A 22,855-nucleotide genomic window follows, 5' to 3' on the forward strand; every position below is an offset into this window, starting at 1 on the left:
TGAAACTGACTCATGTTATGACCCAGATATCGAAGTGGTTCCGTGCCAACGGAATGTTGTTGAATGTAGAGAAAACCAACTTGATTCATTTCCAACTTCGAAAGTCCCATACAGAGTTAAAAATAAGTATTGACAACACTCCAATACAATAGGTACTAAAACTTGTCAAGTGACAACCCCGTGCCGACACTCACAGCTCGGTCATAAAACTGCGGCGCGCAAAGGAGATTCACGGTTCGTGCGCGGTTATAAGTTTCAATTTTGCTTACAGGCGGCGAGTCTTGACTTATGGTCCTATATCCCCTAGATGGGGCAGAGGGCATCCACAGTGCTCCGCCATCCCGTTCGGTCTTGAGCTTCGCGCTTCATTTCGCTCCACGTCTTGCCAATGGTCGCCGCCTCTACGATGATCGTCCGCCGCCAGGATTGCTTAGGGCGACCACGTTTCCGCTTTCCTTGGGGATTCCAGTCTAGGGCTTGCCTCGGGATGTGATTCGGGTCCCTTCGGAGCGTGTGGCTGATACAGTTCCACTTGCGGCGTTTGATCTGCTGGTCGATCGGAATCTCACCGCAACGTTCCCACAGATTTACGTTGGATATTCTCTCGGGCCAGTATACACCGAGGATACGGCGAAGACAGCGGTTGATGAAGACTTGGAGCCGATGCGAGATGTTGTTAGTGACCTTCCACGTCTCACATCCGTACAGCAATACGGTTCTCACGTTGGACTGGAATATCTTGAGCTTAACTCTCCTAGTCAGTTTCCGCGATTGCCATACCGGACGGAGCTGTGCGAAGGTTGCTTTCCCCTTGGCGATTCTCGAAGCGATGTCCTCTTCGGTCCCTCCTGTTTCCGACACTACACTACCGAGGTACGTAAACTTGTGGACCTTCTCCACCCCCTCTGTGCCGATGAGCAACGGCAACGAGCTCGTCGCTCCGCACCTCATTTCCTGGGTTTTCCGGATGTTAATATTTAGTCCCACCTCCAAAGCGTCTCGCCGTAGGTCGTCCAGTTTGGCTTGCATGTCGGCGCGCGTGTGGCTCAATAGGCATAGGTCATCGGCATAGTCCAAATCTTCCAAGACGTTGGACAGTCCCCACTCTATGCCGCGGCGCTTGTTGTTGGTGGTGTTATTCATGATGCCATCGAGGACGACAAGGAATAGGAGAGGTGAAAGGAGCCACCCATGACGAACACCCGCATGGACCGGTATGTCCTCCGAGACGAGGCCGTCGTGAGTCACCCTACAAGAATACTTCTTGTAGATGGCCTTAATCATGTTCGTGATCTTCTCGGGGACTCCAATTTCACGCATCCGGTCCCAGATACAGCTCCATCGCAGCGTGTCGAAGGCTTTTTCGAAATCCATAAAGGTCAAGTACATTTCCCTCTGCCATTCTGATGCCTGTTCGAGTATTATGCGCAAGGTGTTGCAGCGTAGCACTGCACGACCGTTATCTTGCGGGCTTTGCTGTTAAACCGGGCTGTGATGATTCGCTCTGAGATGGGTTTCCAGTCCAGCAGGCTCTTCTTCGCAGCGTCAGAAAGGAGGAATCCCACGCCGTTTTCACGCACGCCCTCTTCATCTTCCTTTCCGGAGTAAAGGAATGTATAAGGCCCCTGGACGTTCTCAGTTCCCCGAATCCATTTCTGCGCACTTCACTAAGGCCGAGTATCTGCAGTTTGTATCTTTCTGCTTCTGCTTGGACTAGTCTACTATCCTCGCTTAGTGTTCGCACGTTCCAACAAGCAATTCGTGTCCGTATTTTCATGCCTAAGGTCGTCGCAGTATGATCGGTCCGGTTTTGCACTATTTCAGTTTCAGTAATCAGTTTGGGTTTCAGGTAAGCGAGTCATCAGCCCACTATACCCTAGCCTACTGGCGGGGCTGCCACCTTAGAGCCTGTGGGCGTGCTCGGTTTTGTTTCGGGTTTCCTCCCTAGTGAGTTTGGTTCTGTTTTGAGGCGCAGAAGATTCGCCTTTCGCCCTGCACCCTCAGCTCAGCTGCACTTCGAGGTGGCGGCCGCGCGGTTGCGCGGTTGCAGCAGTTCCCAGGAGGGACGGCGGGGACGTGGGTAACTCGGACTGGCCAGGGTTTTGCTCAAATTCGGTGTTCCGCCACTAACACAGCAAACGGTTTCTTGGCATTTTGTAGGCAATGCTGTTCTCACATACAGCGATTCCCACCAAGACCATACCCTGACTTCCCCCCCAGGCGGCGAGTATAGGTATAATTTTATACCTAAATCTGACTTTTGTGAAGGAGTGAATTTTCTGTACGGTAGTACTATTAGTTATTCTGTGCCAATACCCCAAGTTGACCAAACCAAACCAAATACTTAGGCTTCATTAGCGATTTTGGTCTAACATGGTCAGCTCACATAGACATTATCTTCACAAGTTATCTTCGGCGGCCTTTGCACTATCGAGACTGGCCCCGACACTTTCAGAAGTAAATATGAAAAAAGCAAATTACGAGTATTTTCACTCGATATTGATTTGTGGTGTCGACCTCTGGGGCTGGGGAACAGCGGCTGATCGCGAGCGAGTGTTTAAGCTTCAAAAGCGAGCGAATAATCGCGGGGAAACCTCACGACCACTCAGCACTTCCATAATTCATTATGCATAAAATCCTAACATTACCTAGTGTCTACATTTTAGAAGCGTGTAAGTATGTTAGAAGTACCTATAATATCAGCTCGTATAAAACCCGTGAGCACCAGTCAGGCAGAAGCACGCGCGGGGGAAAAACTGCTTTTGGCCCCGCCCTTACTACCGCTAAAGCCAGGAAATCCGTCGATATGTTAGGAGTCAAACTATTCAACGCGTTACCTGCCGACATCAGAGGTGCCCCTAGTAATGTCACATTCAATTGCTACCACCGTCGATGAATTTTTCGATAAAGTGTTATCGCTCCACAAACACAATGTAAATATGTAAAGTACATGTGTACACTGGGTATTTTAAGTGTAAATTTTATTTTTAGCCTTATTTTGTTGTGAAATTTTATTTATTATGATTGCACTACACTACTTATATAGAAGGCAGAGTGGTGTATATTTTACTCACTCACTGATTATAGTTAGAATTGAAATAGTTTGAACAAAAAATGTAGATCTTTGTTAGTACTATATGAATTAATACGAATATTTGCCACGCCGATTGTACGCCGGTCAAATTCATCGGCGGCGGCGGCGCGGCGGCGCGGCGCACATGTCTACTTCAGAGCACAGCCCATTGTACACGCATAAGGAGGCGAAGTCTCTCCTTAGACTTAAAGGTTCAATACCGCTTGTGAGTTTGGGATCGTCGACGATTCGTACAGCGCGCCTTTGGACTGAGTCGAAGGGCCCAAGCTGGCATCCAGGTGCTCCTGCCCAAAGGTGACAGCAGTACTCCATATGGGGTCTGACTTGCGATTTATATAGCAGCAGTCTTTGCCCCGGAGTAAAGTATCGCCGTGCTTTATTGAGCATACCGAGTTTTTTGGATGCCAGATGAGCCTTCCCGTCCAGGTGGCTACGGAATGGAATTAAAATACAAATAAATGTTGATTTTTTGATTTTTGTTTAGGAAGAAACACGAAAGAAAGTACCTACCAAATGTAAGCTTATGTAATCAACCCAACTAGGGAACAAATCAAATTATTACTACTACTACTAGACACTAAAGAAAAAGTGACCAAGTCCACCGGTGGCCGAGGCTGACAGGGTTGGCTTAAGTAATAAATTTATAAATATTACATTTTTGTGCCATACAGTACTAGACACATTATCGATTGATTCTAATAGACACGAGTCCCATCACTACTTACTATGGAGACCAGTTGAAATTACCCTGCTTAAGTCTATTAAGTCTTTTTTTGGAAAAATAAACGTAGCTACATAAATAAACGGGTTCAATATAGATCCCTTACGCCCTGACTAGCCACAGGAGCTCAGGTTTAGCTGTACAAGTTCACTGTAACGAAACTTATTGTCAATAGTTGTAATTGCCCCTCGGCGGGGTAGTTACAACAATTTTTGCCTTTTTATATAAAATGCTCATTTTAAAGTATACAGGTAACATTTTTGAATGTGAGCCTGAGAAAATAAAACAAACCAGTAAACGTACTGTTAATAGTAGTTTTCGGTGGTCAAAGTTGCACTTTATAACTTACCAGGCCATTTTGCCCCCTGTACCTTATTAGTAAGTAAGTTACAAGAAATCAAACAAAATATTGACTTGTAAAGCGACCTAATATTTTGTAGCTCGAAGGTACATGTGTAACTGGTGCATGTGTAGATGTGACACGCACACATACATAGTTAGATCGGATGCAAATTAGAGATGGCGCTTTGAAATGAGTTTCTATAAAATGCTTCAAGAGGGCTCTCTTTTCCTAATATAGTTACTTTACTCTTAGCTATACCCGTACCATGAGTCATTGCCAGTGTCAACAACTCAACACTGGCATATATGACGCCACCGTCTGCGTAATTTACTTACACACTTGCATAGAAAGTAAGTTACGTTCACGCTAGCGTTTATGTAAGTGCAAAACTGGTGGTAGCCACACTAGAAGACGAAACTCTTAATTCCACTCCACACTTAGCGTCTCCCGAGCGTGCGTCTAGTCAGCGCTATGGAAAAAATAAAATGGCGTCGCTGTTGCGTCGAGCAGCAGCTCGGGAGACGCTAGTATGGGGTGGCCCTTACACCCCCCCCCCCCCCCTAAAAAAAACCTGAATATGGATTCAAGTTTATTGAGGCAAGTTACTGACAGGTTAGGTTAGGCCAATTCGAACGTACACTGATATCAGAATGACATCTACATTATATCATTCTGATATCGTGCATTTCGCTCGTACATGTCTGGACATGTTAATATGAAAATTTTAATTCAATTACTTTTAATTCACAGTTGTTAAACTTACTTAAATTGAGGTTAGGTTTCAGTTTACTTCTGAACTTAGTTAATATTTATTGTAATTATTAAAGTAGTACAGTGAAGCAGCGTTTGTTAATAGGTAATTTGATAGCATTCTCTTGAAAACTTCAGTAACGTGATTGATAAACTTTCTTAGGGTCTCGCGAATTAAATTGTCAGATGAAATTTCAGATTAGATCTACCATTACTGCTGGACCCATTACAAATCAATGCTATCTTTGGATGAAAATTAATAGAAATAGCGTTCACTGTTAGTTAAATAAATGTCACTAAGTATAATGTATAAAGGTCGGCGAAACAACCATTGCCGAAACGCAGTTTTAATATTACGAATGTTATTTATGCTTGGTTTCTTCATAAAATTGTAATGATGATCACGTTGATCGGGGGAGCTAAGTACATCTCGAGAATTCAAGGTGACCCCACGTGCGCATGCGGCTCACACAAACGTCGACCCTCTTCCGTCGCACTTCCCGCACACATTACGCACCCCAAATAATAGCTGACCTTGAATCTCGAAACTGAACCAGCTGGGAGAAGGGCTACGGGTTAGGCGTGGCCTTCGGACGGTTTAAACGTTACGTAACCCGCGCCCCGCGATCGGCCTTTCTTAATAGACTCCACTACATATATTACTAAAATAAATTAACATGCCTGCCTATTTTTCACAGTAATATCAATGACACTCTATTTATTAAGAATCCATTGTGTGCCACTGCTGCTTTTGCTGGAGCTGGAGCTGGAGCTATGGTTTCTATAAAAAAGATTCAATTGTCACTTTAATATGTGTTAATATATTTAAATATTATATTTTATAATATTCATCTCATTTACTCGAATCTGCAACCTTTAACGAAGGTAAAGTAAATTAAAAATTGCTTGATGCTTTATTGATATTGTGAACCATACCTAAATATTATCATTTAAGTAGTCTGATAGAGCCAAGATCGTTTGTTACTGGTGTTTGTTACCCTAAACCCTATTTTTTTTTTTTTACTATTTAGTATTTTTGAAGGTGACTGTAGGTACCCAGTACGACTCAATAAAAGCCAAGCGTATACAATCAAGCATCCGACATCGCGACCTTGAAGCCGAAGTTCCAATACCTACTGCGCCTGACGGTGACGACATAGTTCAGTAACGATATCGAGGGGGTCAATGTTCTCGCATTTTTAAACTTGCGACAGCCCCGTTAGATTCTGATCAATTTGTGACACACAACTTATTTAGGCCGGTGTCATTGTAAGCGATTTTTTTGATTAATTTCGACCTATCATTCGCCGACTAAAGTCGATCGTATCTGCTTGATGGTTAATTAGCTATCTGGTTGTAGAGCAACACCTTAATTAGATGTGCCAAGGATATTTATAATTCAATACTGTGGACCAGCGATCTTGCGATTTTGTCCTCCGTTGGAATCGTTAGTATCGCACGATTGGTTTTAATCGTTACATGTAAACTTATCCATAGAAACTACTAAAGATGTATGGGTGTATCTGGTACGACATACCCATATAGACTGAATGTACATTGAAGTTACAATGCATGGAATTACAAATTTTCTGCACAAACATCAGTCTCGGGAGTCTACTCCTCCTCTAGACAAAGAAAATAGCACAGAAAGCTGGTATTCGAGTTTAAGCTCTCAAGACTCTCGCTCTAATATACAAAATGACAACCACCCTAGATCCATCCCAATCAACACAAGGGGCTCCTTCGCTCAACGGAGTCTGCGGGGACCATCGGGAGCACCTTTCGAGTTCGCGTCTAGTCCTCGAGACAGATACCCTAATTTCGCTAGTTACTTTCGTGAAGTCATGGAATCTCGCACTTCAGGTCGAGTTGACTCGCACAACCATTACCACACTCACCACGGCGAATACTCGAGGCAGCGGAGCGACGGGGACAGGTGTCAAATCGGTGTGAACGCTTCTCAATGGCCTCGTCAAGACTACCGGCATTATGTTTCGCCGCTCTATAACGATGTCATGGACGACATACAGGAAAACGTATACAGCAAATGTGAGCGTTACGGAGAAATCAGTAACACGAAACTGATCCACGCTTATAAAAATAGATTTGACAATAAAAGCTTTGCGCAAAAGCTGAGTGAAAGTGGCAGTGTTTCTAATGAGCACCATCACGAACGACGAGGGTCGGGCTCTAGTGCCAGTGGCAATCGACACAAGCACCACTCTATACAAGAGCTAATCCGGACGTTTGGAAAAAAGGTTGGGCACTGGCGGCATGAGTCGGGTGAGGGTCGGCGGGGCTCTTGCGCGGTGCCGGCCTCTGGCACGAAGGACGCCTCGGCAGTCGACCCTGATCAGTTTCGCTCCCGCTCCAAATCCCTCGATGCCGACCATTTACACCGAATCCTTAATAAACCAGTATTAGAAGATTGTGGCGCGACGTATGATATCTACGATACTATTTTGAGAGAAGGTACGTAATTAAATATTTTACTGGATAAATCCTTCACAGTCCGTAAATAAAATATAAGCTACATATCTACCTATACTTATAGGTAGTTTGCTAAAACGATTTTTTACGAAAATAATTTGTAGCAAACCAAGTCCTTTCAATTCGAAGTATGAAGGTAAGGTTCCTTACATTACTTACTTCGACTATATTAGATATACGTATTTATTCGAACGAATAGAAAAGTTATAAAGTATGCGGAATGAAATCTGGACATAAAGCTTTTATTGTCAAATCTATTCATCATTCGCTTGCCCTTGTCCCATTCACTTGGGGTCGGCGCAGCATGTCTTTTTCTTCCATACATCTCTCTCTTCTATTGTCAAATCTATTATTGAATTCAAATAAAAGTTTGCTTGTTTTTAGTAAACAGTATTGTTTTTCCAAAAAGAACAATTTTATTTGGTGTTAGTAAATACTATTAGTAAAACTGGTTTATAACTGTTAGTATAATCTCCTTGTCCTGGGATTCACTAAAATTTTACTAATGATTAATATCTTTTACTTGTTTCTACTATTTTTTTCTCTCCGTGTACCCTCGAGTTTTAATGCCTTTCATTATGTAGCAGTCACATAAACTACTATTATACCGATCATTACACACCCACCACGCGTTCTAGTGGTAGTTTTTTGTATGAAAAAGGACGCAAAAATATATAATAATAATAAATATAAAAATAATCTTCGCTTTCGGCCATAGCGAATTAGTACTGAAGAAATTACATACAGTGTCGCGACGTTGTTTTTCTTGGTTGACCATAATTTTAAGAGAAAGAACCCAATGTCCGGATTCATTGACAGATACTATACTCGTATATAATTTAAATTGGCAGTTAGATATGTATAATTTCAGCTTATTTATTTTTTTACTTTATGCTTCAATTCATTCCGCATACGTTACATTTAATAAATTCGTATTTAATTAGACGTCTTTTAATTTACTTTACGTCTGACATAAGTATATAGCAGAGTATACACTTGTGAAAATCTGCATTTCCTTTGAAGTCCATTCGTTTAAAATATTACGCTGTTATCCAAAAGAAATGCTGTCAGAAGTGTCAGACAACACCACCAAGGTCTACTTCGTGAAGTAAGAATATTTCATACGGAAATGGTTGCGAAAACACTTAAAATAAAATAAAATTGAATGAATTCAGCTGTTGGGAAATGATTAAGTTTTTAAGTATTGGATCTATTTATTTGTCAAACGCCTTGTTGCGTGTTACTCGTAGATGTTTACACCTGTTATGCTCTCGAGGCTTGTTTATAAGCTGGGCGTTATAATGGATAAAGGATCAAATTAATTTTGTTTTGCGCCACATTTATTTTCGCAATTCGGAAGTTTCTGGTGCACATTAGATAGCAGGTTTATAAGAAACTCACTTCTCACACTCTTTGAATCTCACGAGAAGTAGAATCGATTGACATCTTCCAAAAAATTCATGAATGTAGCTAATTAAGATCTCGAATGTGATGCAGACGTTGAACCATTAGTACCATTACGTTTCAATTTTCAAAAAGAGCACATTAATGTGGAAATGTAGCCTGTCCCTAGTGTAATAGTGTAATTGGACAGCATTTAGCAGTGTAAAGCAGTAATGTTCTAAGTTTGAAAAAAAAAACCAATCGTTTTAGGGTCCTTAGGCAAAATGGCAAAAACGGAATTCTTATAGTTTCGTCATGTCCGTCTGTCCATCCGTCTGCCTGTCCGTAAATCACAGCTATTTTACTCAAAAACTATATGTGCCATTTTCAACCAAAAGGGTACTTATTGTCGCTTGTCAGTAAGGCACTATTTCCATATAGCTTCAATTAGAAATCAACCTTATCGACAAGCGACAATGTGGTACCTTTTGGGTGAAAACGTCACATATAAACTATATTTTAATGAAATTTGGTACATAGGTATATTTTGTAGGCCTCTAGTTTAGAAGTTAAAAAAAACGTAAGTATTTTTAAGAGAGGCACTCCAATTTCGTGTAACTAAGTTAAAAAAAAATACAGTAAAAATCAACGTTTGGCATATCATTCGTTAGGTTTTTTAAAACAACTTTAAACTTTGAAAAAAGTTTTTTGATTAAGTGAATACTCATTTTCAGAAAAATAATCATTTTGAAAGTCCAAAAAAATTTAACCATTGTATTTTGTACAAATTTTGTACAAATTTAACCACACCGAATTGTTTGTTCGCCTGGTTCAAATGTTAGAGGGAGGCATTAGAACCAGGCGAACAAAAAATTCGAATAAAATTAAGAAAATGAAGCTTAAAAAATACTTTTCACAAAAATTGGTTTGAACATTATCGGTTGTGCCATTAATCAGATTATTTCCAAAATACATCTTTATTAAGAGCCCTGGACTCTAGACTGGTATACAATGGCATCCAAGCTCTGAACAAGCTTGGAAGGCAAAACAAAGTGCAACTGGTATGGATCCCAGAGCACGAGGGATTCACAGGCAATGAAAATGCAGATGAACTTTTCAGGGCCAGATCTGCAAACAACCTCATCATTTGCACAAGTTCGCCTTTGTACAAATGATGCGTTTTTCTCGTGTTTTATGTTTATTTTTGTACAATAAAAAGTTTTACTACTACTACTACTACAACCTTATAGGTCCGGAACCATTCGTGGGAGTCTCACATGGAACCATTACAACGGCTATCAAAGACCTTACTAAGACCAAACATCAGAAAGAATGGGACAGTCTGACAGGTCTAAAGCACTCGAAGCTCTTTATACAAGGGGTAGACACTGGTTGGAGCAAAAGCTTTGGAAACTTAGCAAACGACAACTCCAAATAATAACGGGGGTGTTTACTGGCCATTACGGGGTCAAGGGAATCCTGGCCAAGATGGGACACGCCGACAACACCGATTGTCGTATGTGTGGCGAAAAGGAAGAGACAGTAGAACACCTTATGTGTGAATGCCACGCCCTCGCCAGACAAAGAATGAAGGACTTTGGAACCGGCTATCTTCTAGAACCAAAGGAATTCAAAACGCTACCCATGAGCTCCATCATCCGGGATATGGAGATGGTGGGAAAAGCTCTTGAGCAGCGGACGGATCTTTACTAGGGGGTAACTGCACAAAAGATCCCTATGGGTCGAAGTGTTATCCGCAAGGGCCCCCGAAAACCATAAGATAAGATAAGATGCGTGCGCGGCCCGACAGACACGCACTTGGTCGGTTTATTTTTTTTCAACTGTCTAAACCATAGCTTGCATACATCTTGTAATGGTAAACTTTTTAACACGCTTTTATTAGGTCGACTTGTATGTAACTATGTAATGGAATCTAAGTTAACTAATTTATCCATCTTTCCGGTTTCCGATGAAGCTGAAAATTTGCACACGCATGTAAGTCGGGTGATGACAATGCAATACTATGGTACCATCGAGCTGATCTGATGATGAAGACTGGAGGCGGTCATAGGAACTCTGTGATAAAACAATGCAACCTAATTATTTTGGGGTTTTTAGAATTGTCTCGATGAGTATTAGTTGCCTGTGGAAAAAAGTACAGTCAGCGATAAAAACTTGTACCAAAAATGAAATTTTTGCCGAAAACTTATTTATAAAGACTTACTTGTACTGTACCCGCTGTACCGATTTACATTTATATAATATAGGTTCTTATTCTTATAATGACCCAGACCCAGATAACCCTGATGCCATCTGGTATCAGTTTCTTTTCTATCTCTATATAACAGTTTTCTTTGATTGATTATCAAAGAAAGTACAAATGGCGAACTTAATGCCTAAAGGCATTCTCTACCAGTCAATCATCAGGCTAATTAGAAACAGTAGTAGGTGCAGATAAAACAAAAAAAGCATAATAGGTAATTTAAAACAAAAAAATATAGACGGAGACTTGAAACGTGCTACAATTAAAACCTATTTCAAATCGATGAAGAAGATGTTACAATTCCTGAGGCCTGTAAAATGTAATCTACAAAATTCAGGAGAGTATATAGCTTAATTTGAGTCTAGCTTTCATATGTGGGGCAGACGAAGCAAAACATCTCTACTCGGGTACGGGGACACATAGCTGATGTCAAGCACCCCCAACCAAAATCTTTAGTCTGCTGGGAGCATAACATGGACAAAGATACAAAGACGCAATAAAATTTGATAAGCCTCTGGTTCTCGCCAAGGACGAGCGATATATTCCCACAATGTTGCAAGAAGCCATTGGGACTGAAAAACATCAAATCTTTAACAGGAATCAGCGTTTCTCTACTACCAGCTTAGAATCCAGATAGTCCGTGTAATAAGGAAATAAGCAAGACATAGAACTGTGAGACCATAGTGTGAAATGGTGCGGTCATTTTAGTATAGTAATGTTACTAAAAGTAATTGTAATGTGTAGCTTTATGAGCCTTCAAATTTATAGTTTTTGTGTAATATTTAACTGATATTGCCATAAGCTACGGAAAAAAAGTGTGTTCGTGTTCTCTTACGCGCGATTGAAGTAAGACTTCTTTGACGATGTCGTTTATCGCTATGTTGGAACTTTGACGTGTGTCCTATTGTGCGTGTGTCCTACTGAGCGTTACTTGCGTCAGAAAAAAAATCTGAGTTACCCTTTAGTCGCGCCTAAATAAGTTTTACTTCAATAATTCTCGCACTTTCTTAAACGTACTTCCTTTTCTAGCCCGCATATAGTACGCACTTAGCGCCACATTTAGTACCTGTACTAAAAAAGTGACATCTTGTTGCAACACTGTATAAAGTATGCTTCTTTAGATCTTTTCAATCCTCCATCAGGTTACTATTAAAAAACATGCTGAGACATGTTGAATCCATGTTTGATTGACATGATGTTTTAATTATTTGGAGAGTTTTGAATATTCGTTTTATTTTATGAATAGCTATAGAGGTAACTGAAGACAATATCATTTAAGAATATTTAATTATTTATCCTCGTTACAGCCTGAATATTAATCCACAAAAAAAATATATTTATCTTCTCAATTGGTCGTCCCTTATCTTCATGGACAAAGCATCCTTCTGTATCTTATTGATACACAATTTGTATGAAACCCAGATCTATTTTATTTATCAAGTCACGCCGCACTTCGCACTTATCGAGCTTATCACGTCACGTGGTTTAACTATTCCGGAGTCATATTGTATTACGCTTAGGCTAGTAGGCAGTAAGTAGATTAGTAAGTATTATTTATCGTAGATAAGCAGTTTAATTGGCACCTGAAAATATACTTAATCAAGCCCGCAACCTAGAAAGAGGCCACTCACAACAACATGTTAGGCCTTGAGTCTCAAGAGGAATGATACCTACTATAGAGCTGACATAGCCCGTGAGGGATATATCATAATAGCGGGGATAGCATATTACTAAAAATTACACCTAATGCTTGGTGCGTTTTATGTTATTTGCTTTTAGTCTCATAGTCTCATAATCAACTATTAAAAAAAAGAGAAATATTAAAAAGCATTTATATTACTTAATATGCGTGTGTATATGTCCAAGAAAACCCTGATAGTTTCACTCGACGCACTGAAACTAGCACAAGGCATACAAGGACTCAATACAGATCTATTAAATCAGCCTCCTTGTCACACTACAATTTATAATAAAGAAAACAACGGGTTGCACTCCGGGAGTGCCGACAGAAGTGAAAACTTGTATATTAACGTTGTGCATTTCTGATATTTTGGAATGGTTAGGGAATAATTTTGCACGAATTGCTTTATTATCAGTATAAAAGTACTATCATTTATATGGTAAAATACAATATATTCAATATAATATATTCATTTATTGCGCTATCGTACACAAACATAACAATTTATATTACATTAAAAATTTAACACTTCAGAACTATTACAATTATTTAACATTAAAAAGTTTCTCTCGAAAAAATCAACATTCAACTCCCATCCATAATTTCGTTCATGTCACGTGCCCGTCTTACGAATTTTCAATCTGTCGGTCACGTGACCTGTCGCGAGTTCTGTTGCGAGTTTAACATTTTTTTCCCATCACAAAAGTGCACAGCGCCGCTAAAGAAGTTTTCACTTCAAAAATAGTTTTAACGTGTGTTTAGTCCTGTACAATCGACTACCGTCACTGTTTCGAAATCAAATTGGTTGAATGGCTACAGGAATAATGCTTTTTCTCAAACATTCTATGTAGTATTGATATTACGTTCTTTATATTAGGCTGCGGAGTATCACGTCTCAGGCGCGGCTAGACGAGAGGTCTGTAATGATATTTCATACAAAGTTGCAGGCCTAGGCAGAAAAGTGTTTTTTTTTTTTAATTTCCATTTCACATATATTTGTGACACAGCATCATGGCATTCAGCCATAAAAAAAAACTATAACCAATATTTGCTTTTTGGTTCGGAATGACATTCTGCCAATACGACTATAAAAAAAAAAACAATAAACGATATTTGATATATTTTGCAGTTTTATTTGTATAGAATTTCCAAAAAAATCATAAATCAAACATTATTAACAAATTCAAATAATATTGAATTGCAAATTTATAGTTGGTCAACCAAATTGACAGTAAATAAGAACAAAAAAAACTATACTCATCCTTTCCTTTCGGGTGCTAGTACTATGTAGTGTAAAATAAAGATAGTATGATTCTCTCTGTCTATGTTTGAAATAATACAGTCCCTTGTCAAACTATAATTACAAATACAGATTAAAATATTTCATTTAAATATAATTTAATTCTATTTTATTGGATTTATTGTGCGTTGTTGATTGTGTTATTTAATATGAGTTTCGAAAATAAAATGAATACCTGTTAATTTATATTTCATGTTCAGGCAACGATGTATGTGAAGCATAATATCAACATAAAAAACTATGTATGTGGCTAAAACTACAGTCAGACTGATGCAAGGCGAAAAAATCAAAGATACATAAATATATTTTGAAAATTTGTGTAATAAATTGATAAACTACATGTGTAAAATATACGACACGTGTGATAAAGATACGTATAGGTGGTAGTTATATTTTGTGCCTCGTTTACTTTTAGTTTCTTTAGAAATAAAACTTTAATTTCGTGGAGATTTCTTTATTTATTTCATTGCATGTTTGAGAAAAGCACTATACATACATCGGCGTGGAAAGGGGTTGTCGGCCTCATAACTATTCGGCCTCATTACGTTCGGCCGTATATATGCATTCGGCCGGCAACCCCTTACTTCCCAGCCTCTGTAGTAATGTACTATTATAGCACAAATGAACACTTAGATAATAATATTATGTTATAATTATGTTGGCGAATATTGACGACCGAGTGGAATTTAGAATTTTAATTTGTACCTATAATTTATAATGTAATTTTTATCTTATTTTAATAATTGTATTTTAAATTATTTCATTAGGATTATTACTTGACTATTACTTATTTAAGTTAATTTGTATATTATTGAATGTCTCATATTTTTCTTTTGTTTGTTTGTATTGTAATTATGGTTATTAATGTATTAATAATGTAAATGCAAATATGTAAATAATATAGGAATTAAATGAATACAATAATATGTTAACACATTAATATTATTAATTTATTAACGTATTATTATATAAGTAGAATAATGCAATGTTTGTACACCGGCATGTAGGTTGAATACGCATGTACTATTAATTAGATCAAGAGCCCATGTTAACCGTATTATGACAAATAAAATATTGATTGATTGATTAATTAACCAACAATGGACGAAATTTTGTATTTAATTTAGGTCAGGAAATGAATGCTCAAAAAAAGTTATAGAGGGAAATGCTTGGAACTCAATTTTTGACTTCGTAACTTTGTTAGGAGGTGAACATATCAAAAGTCCCCGGTCGTAGCCCTTGAGCGGGCGGGACACATACAGTCCGCGCGCCAATTCCGTGCATTCGGAGGTCGAGGAAGTGGGAGGGTGTGCGCCGCGCCCGTACGTACAAATTGACGCTACTCTGTCATGATGCCCAACCTTCCTAACATTCCTCAGCCGTGCACGGAATTCGCGCGCGGACAGTACCTACTTTAATAAATATGCCTTTAGCTGGATTCTAATCTAGAGGTAGGCATATCTACTTTAACAGTGACGTTACCAATACCAGTGCTATAACCGCAAAAATAGAAGTTCATAAATTGCGGGCATCTATCTCTGCCACTTTTAATTACGCCTTCATTGGAGTAAAAGAGAAAGGTCCCAGTAATTTGCGAATTTCGTTTATCGCGGTAGGTCCTCAGAAGGTCGTAAAATTTCATGTTAATTGTTTTAATGACTGATTTAAGCACTATAGGACACACCAGTGTCAAGAGAGAGGTAGAGGTACAACGATACGCATATTACATTTACATTAGCACATATACCTAATACACCGTAGAAGTTATATCTAAAAAAACTTCGTCAATATGAATTATCACCGGAGTTCTAATTCTTATAGATGACTATGTATAGTCTGCATCTTCTCAAATGATTTTTACGCCTAAGACGGTAATCTGTTAAACGAAAGCCATTGTTCTTTTTATGGGAGTGGTCGGCCATTGTGTTTAACAATGGCACGCGCCGTAGCACGCGTTTAGACTAGACTCAATGACTCGCATAAAAGGATGCGCTGGCAACAATGGCTTTTGGTTAACAGATTACCGTCTTAGGCGTAAAAATCATTTGAGATGATGCAGACTATTAATGGGTCATACAGAGTACGTATAGAGTACCTAAGGTTCTTATTTATGATTGATTGTCCATATTTTTGATCGTTCACTATATTGGTCGATTTTCCAAAACTAGATATGAGGCGGTTTGACAAATAAGGCTTAAATATTCTATTTTTTTGGCAACAGTGCATAATTCTATCAGTTCTGCGAACACCTAGTATATTGCGCAGTTGCGCTCCATCGCTCGCTGACAAACCTTGAGTTTGGACTTTAAAGCCTCAGTTAACGACCATGTTTAAGCGCCATATTAGGTTAGGAATGAGAATAGGCAGGATACAATGTAGATGAGTTTGCGCTTCAGACACAAGGGAAGGTCACCCTTCAGGCGTTTTCGATACGTCTATCGATTTCCGCGAATTGCCTTTTTCCGAAGGATGCTAACTGGCCCAAGTAAATGTACTCATTAAAATATTGCCTGTCCTGCCCATCTGGACAGGATGATGATCATTTGCTATTCAAAGTCGCTTTTCGGTGAAGGAAAACATCGCGAGGAAACGGGTCTAAGCCCAATAAGGTCTAGTTTCCCCTCCGGGTTGAAAGGTCAGATGGCAGCCGCTTTCGTAAATACTAGAGCCTACGCCAAGTCTTGGGATTAGTTGCCAAGCGGACCCCAAGCTCCCACGAGCCGTGGCAAAAACCCATGAGGTCGTGAGGATTTGTTTCTGTATGACCCAAGACCATAACACTATTTAAAGAACCGTTAACTAAGGAATCCTTTTTTATTATTTTTAATACTTTCAATTGTGTAACTAAAGGTGGGACACATTGTAATTAATGTATTTCGTTATAACAGGACATTTGCGACGCGCGGCATCACAGGAGGCCGAGAAGCGAAGAGCGTCGCTCGGCAATGTAACCACTCGCCACCGCGCCTCAGACGCCTTCTTAGACCCGCACCACGCGGCTATACTGTTCCGAGATTCCAGAGGGGTGAGTCTTTACTTCCTTCTCCTACAACCTTGGGACGTAGCATTGCAGGAGGCCGAGAAGCGAAGAGCGTCGCTCGGCAATGTAACCACTCGCCACCGCGCCTCAGACGCCTTCCTCGATCCTCGACCCGCACCACGCGGCTATACTCTTTCGAGACTCCAGAGGGGTGAGTCTTTACTTCCTTCTCCTACAACCTTGGGACGTAGCATTGCAGGAGGCCGAGAAGCGAAGAGCGTCGCTCGGCAATGTAACCACTCGCCACCGCGCCTCAGACGCCTTCCTCGATCATCGACCCGCACCACGCGGCTATACTCTTTCGAGACTCCAGAGGGGTGAGTCTTTACTGCCTTCTTCTACAGGACAACATTGGGACGTGTAGCATCGCAGGAGGCCAAGAAGCGCAGCGTGTCGCTCGGCAATGCCCCCACTTGCCACCGCGCCTCGAACGTGTGCGGACGGCGTTAATCAAACAACAGCTTCGATGAAAATTATGATTGATTTTGCTCTAATTGGGCGAGATACACGTTTATATATGCATTGCTTACATACTAGTTACATACTACACCACACGCCCCATAAAAAAAAGAAATAATTTTTAAGAAAAAAAAACCGACTTCAATGGGGGATGCCGCTGAAAGCATTCTTAGATTACAGACAATGAAATGAAAAAGACAGCATATTTTGCCTAATTATGTAGAAAAGGAGGTAAATCGACCCACTTTTTAACCGACTTCAAGATTTCAAAGGAGGAGGTTCTCAATTCGGTTGTTTTTTTTTTTTTTTTTTAATGTTTGGTACTCCATAACTCCGTCATTTCTGGACCGATTTTGATAATTCTTTTTTTGATTGTAAGTATATACATACAGATTGGTCCCGTTTTCGTCAAAAAGCAGTTCTGATGATGGGATCCATGAGGAATCGAGGGAACTCCTCAAATTTTAAAGGCATACATATAGTGATTTTAGTATTTTCATCAACAAATCAAGCACTTACATTTAAAAAAGTGACATTTGATGAAGTGGAACTGCTGATGATGATCAGAACGGAACTCTTCAATGACGCATAGTTCACGTTTGGCGATTTGTCCTCTTCGTTATGTTAGTTAAGCAAGTTAGGTTTTCAAGAAACATTTTTGTCAGGCTCGAGTTCTGATGATGGGATCCATGAGGAATCGAGGGAACTCCTCAAATGTGAAAGGCATACATATAGTGATTTTAGTAATTTTATAAACAAATCCAGCACTTCCATTTTCAAAAGTGACATTTGATGAAGTGGAACTGCTGATGATGATCAGAATGGAACTCTTTAATGACGCATATTTTACGTTTTGCGATTTGTCCTCTTCTTTATGTTTGTTAAGCAACTTAAGTTTTTAAGACATATTTTTGTCAAGCTCGAGTTCTGATGATGAGACCCACGAGGAACCGAGGGAACTCCTCAAATGTGAAAGGCATACATATAGTGATTTTTGTATTTTCATCAACAAATACAGCATTTTCATTTAAAAAAGTGACATTTGATGAAGTGGAACTGCTGATGATGCTACTAGAAAAGTGGGTTAGGTGGGTGGGTGGGTTTTGAAATACGATTCTCACAGAACAGAACTGCTATCAGAAAAGTAGGTTAGGTTAGGTTAGAACTGCGACCCTTACAAAAACGAAATGCTACTAGAAAAGTGGGTCGGTTTACCTCCTTTTCTACATAATTAGGCAAAAGATGCTGTCTTTTTCATTTCATTGTCTAGAATCTAGGAATGCTTTCAGCGGCATCCCCCATTGAAGTCGGTTTTTTTTTCTTAAAAATTATTTAAATGTAAATGCTGGATTTGTTGATGAAAATACAAAAATCACTACATGTATGCCTTTCACATTTGAGGAGTTCCCTCGATTCCTCGTGGGTCTCATCATCAGAACTCGAGCTTGACAAAAATATGTCTTAAAAACCTAACTTGCTTAACAAACATAACGAAGAAGACAAATCGCCAAACGTGAACTATGCGTCATTGAAGAGTTCCGTTCTGATCATCATCAGCAGTTTCACTTCATCAAATGTCACTTTTTAAAATGGAAGTGCTGGATTTGTTTATAAAAATACAAAAATCACTATATGTATGCCTTTCTCATTTGAGGAGTTCCCTCGATTCCTCATGGATCCCATCATCAGAACTCGAGCTTGACAAAAATGTTTCTTGAAAACCTAACTTGCTTAACAAACATAACGAAGAGGACAAATCGCCAAACGTTAACTATGCGTCATTGAAGAGTTCCGTTCTGATCATCATCAGCAGTTCCACTTCATCAAATGTCACTTTTTTAAATGTAAGTGCTTGATTTGTTGATGAAAATACTAAAATCACTATATTATGCCTTTAACATTTGAGGAGTTCTCTCGATTCCTCATGGATCCCATCATCAGAACTGCTTTTTGATAAAAACGGGACCAATCTGTATGTATATACATACAATCAAAAAAAGAATTTTCAAAATCGGTCCAGAAATGACGGAGTTATGGAGTAACAAACATTAAAAAAAAAAAAAAAAAAAACACCGAATTAAGAACCTCCTCCTTTGAAATCTTGAAGTCGGTTAAAAAAAAGAAAATTGCTATTTTCTTTTTTTTTATTACACAAAAAAACATTTGGGGTAAATACAACTTTGTACGGTTTTTATGAACCGACACTTCTTTATCCTTGACCCTTATAACATTTGGGTCAGATTTTTGTACAACTAATCACTAAAGGCCCACTATATCTAAAAATAACCTATCAAACGGAAAATTACCAGTGGTCGTTATGACCCGATGGTTAGGAACCGATGTTCCTTTAACGAACTCTGCCACATCATTTTAATCCTGGTCAAAAATAACGCTGTCGAATATCAATATCACGCGCTACGTATCGCGGCTGTCAATTCTTACGGTGCCTATTAATATGCGCAATAAGGGTCCGGGCCCAATGCGACATATTATTTATTATTCTAGCTAGCTCTTTAACTAAAGTCACATGTTCGTTATTTCTAAAAATGTATAAACTGTCGACTTATTTATCATTACAAAATTCCCTCAGTTCCCTCGCAAAGGCAACTCGCGCGATGCGATCGGGTTACTGGCCTAACATAAACAAAGTTCTTCCTTTTATCAGATGCGTAATTATTATACACGGTGGCTAAAAAAATAAGTGCATTCCTGTTGCTAGGGAGGTTTTGGGATTATTCTGAGCAACTTTTTCTATGGAACCAACCCCGAAATCGCGAAAAATATGTAGGGTGTGTCATACATTTTGGCTGGTCCATTTTCTATGGGGCGGTAAAAAAAAATTCCCCGATTTCGTGGTTGGTCCCATAGTAAAAGTTGCTCAGTATAATCCCAAAACCTCCCTAGCAACGGGAATGCTCTTATTTTTTAGCCAGCCTGTATAGCTCGTCACAGTTGCAACTAATATTTTCTCACTCGATCTCATTTAAAAATCGTAACTCGGTATAGCCTGGAGGTTTAAGTACTTCTACGATTCTAGGGTGATCAATCCTATCATCCGAAGTCCTATCAACCTGCGAATTACTTTTTTGCTCCGTTTGTTTGCTTTAGAACCGAAAATATAATTTACGCTCATCTTTTTTAAGTCGTCACTGGTTAAAGTTATACGCGACAATGTGTCTGCAGAAACATTATCGGTACCCTTTACCGCACAATAAAGTTATATTCTTTAATAAGTAACCTAAGTTTCATTAACCATTTAAAATTCTTAATACAAAAATCTTAATTTGTAAAAACTAAACTAAACATTAAATCTAGCATAATAATATGGTGAAAGTCGGTACAATGGTACAAATCGTAACATATTAATAAGTTCTGAAATCTAATGAAAATATCTAAAAGTTACTCCATCCATGTTCTCTGAATATCATTACAATCAAATTGAAATACGAGCCCCGATGCAAATTAGTTCGTCTAGTTCCACACAACAATTTTATTATTCTAATAAATTTTACACATGAAGATAAAATGACCCAGTAATGGGAACCGTAATAGTAAAGTTTAATCTAGTTTATTTTGATCGTATTATAAAATTGCATGACTCTTATTGTTAAAAAAAATTACTTTTCAAAAACGTTCTCCAAATCATATATTATTGTCCTCTCCTATAGCACTGGTGCATGCATGGACTCGAAACAAAATTGTCAGTACATTGGTAGAGCCGTGTAGCCCTAGTAATAGCCCTTTTCACATCTGTTATATTCCTACCCGTCAAATAAAAAATAAGAACTCAAATAACGAGTTTTTTCTTTCAGTACAAACGGTATTTCTTGTATTTGGATTTAGTTATTGAAGAATATTACCATATAAAATTAAACTACATTAGCATTAGCATTACATTTTAGTGATTTTCAAACTTAAACATTATTTTTGTACAAACGCGAGAACCTCAAAAAATGGTCTGACTAGACGAAAACATATGCATCGGGGCTCGTAATCTATAACATTGCACAGTGACTACGATATTTGAGATGAGATGACCGACGCTACATGCCATTCCCTATATGGATGGCATTATGCGCCGTCGCCATCATGCGCCGAAAGTGTACCTAAAGGACAAAAGTAAGTCATATGCCTAACTACAAATATACGTCTCTCTGTATTCATTAATTCGAAATAGCTAAATTTAGAAAATAATCTAAGCTTGTAAAAAAAAACATACGTAATGCAATACTCATATTTATGAAATCTAAATAAATTTTAAATCTTAATAATGTGTGAATACATAAGTATTCAAATTTCCTTTTTACAGAAATCTTAACCATCCTTTTATCCATATGGCTTGGCCATCAAGTGGTATTTATATAATTGCGTATTATAATGATATTCCATAAATAAGTTTCGTTTCGTAACCTTCGAACCCACGACTTCCGAATTGAAAGTCGTCTCAACCACTCGGCTCCCGCCGACTGAGTGAATCACCACTTGACCCTGTTGAAAGGTGTCAAATTGGTTAGGCACATCACTAGGTATACTGCCATTGCTATCTGTATAACACCGCGTTAGTTTCACACCGGTTTCGGTTGTGATTCGTTTGTACTAAACCCTGAATACCTAAACAGAATCAGCGTCCCCACGGACATGCAACCTGAAGTCCCGAAGTGCATTTACCAACAAAACTAAGCCGATAAATTACAAGATTGATGGTCGGTCGAAAAATTTATGGCATCCACTAAGCTAAGTCACAAATCCGGAAAAAAGGACGCCGAGACCTGTAATTATATAATTGAAGTTTCTGGAGTGATACGCAAGGCCTTAATTACGAACGACAGAGTTTATGTGAACTGGTCATCGTGCCCTGTAAGGGATTTCACCTTGGTTACGCGCTGTTTAAAATGTCAGCTCTACAATCATGCTGCGAAGACTTGCAAAATAGAGTCTAAGATGCGGACATTGCGGCGAAGCGGGTCACTCATTGAAGGAATGCACAAAAAAGGACGAAGCACCAAAGTGTGCAACATGCTCGCACTACAAGAAACCATGCAACCACCAAACAGGCGACCCCGGATGCCCAGCTAGACAAATTGCCGAAAAGAGGTATATAAACTCCATAGATTCTGAAGACGCCTAGGAGCGCTAACTTTTCACATATTTTTATAGCACTTTTTTGTTTCATTCGTTGAACTACCTATGAATAATAGCATATTCTCTGACCTAGATAGCTTCTCTATATCAGAGTCTACGACATTAGCACTTGTTACTACTAACTCTAAAGCGACCAACCACGGAGCTGCACTACAACCCTTTATCGTAAACCACGTAATTTTACATGCC

General features: G+C 39.1%; 1 protein-coding gene and 1 long non-coding RNA gene across 2 annotated transcripts in view; one reads left to right on the forward strand and one right to left on the reverse strand.

The window, feature by feature from the left end:
• LOC134754514 (uncharacterized) overlaps nucleotides 1-18,211 on the reverse strand; it is a 50,513-nt gene extending 32,302 nt beyond the window's left edge. The window contains exon 1 of the long non-coding RNA XR_010128920.1: nucleotides 17,915-18,211. This is a non-coding gene — a long non-coding RNA (uncharacterized LOC134754514). The remainder of the gene's footprint in view (nucleotides 1-17,914) is intronic.
• The window catches only part of LOC134754183 (uncharacterized), a 151,201-nt gene that overhangs the window by 85,230 nt on the left and 43,116 nt on the right, over nucleotides 1-22,855 (forward strand). The window contains exon 8 of the mRNA XM_063690315.1: nucleotides 16,914-17,050. Coding sequence (XP_063546385.1) covers nucleotides 16,914-17,050 — 137 coding nt within the window. The remainder of the gene's footprint in view (nucleotides 1-16,913; nucleotides 17,051-22,855) is intronic.

Source organism: Cydia strobilella, chromosome Z (assembly GCF_947568885.1).
Source record: "Cydia strobilella chromosome Z, ilCydStro3.1, whole genome shotgun sequence".
Classification (NCBI taxonomy): domain Eukaryota; kingdom Metazoa; phylum Arthropoda; class Insecta; order Lepidoptera; family Tortricidae; genus Cydia; species Cydia strobilella.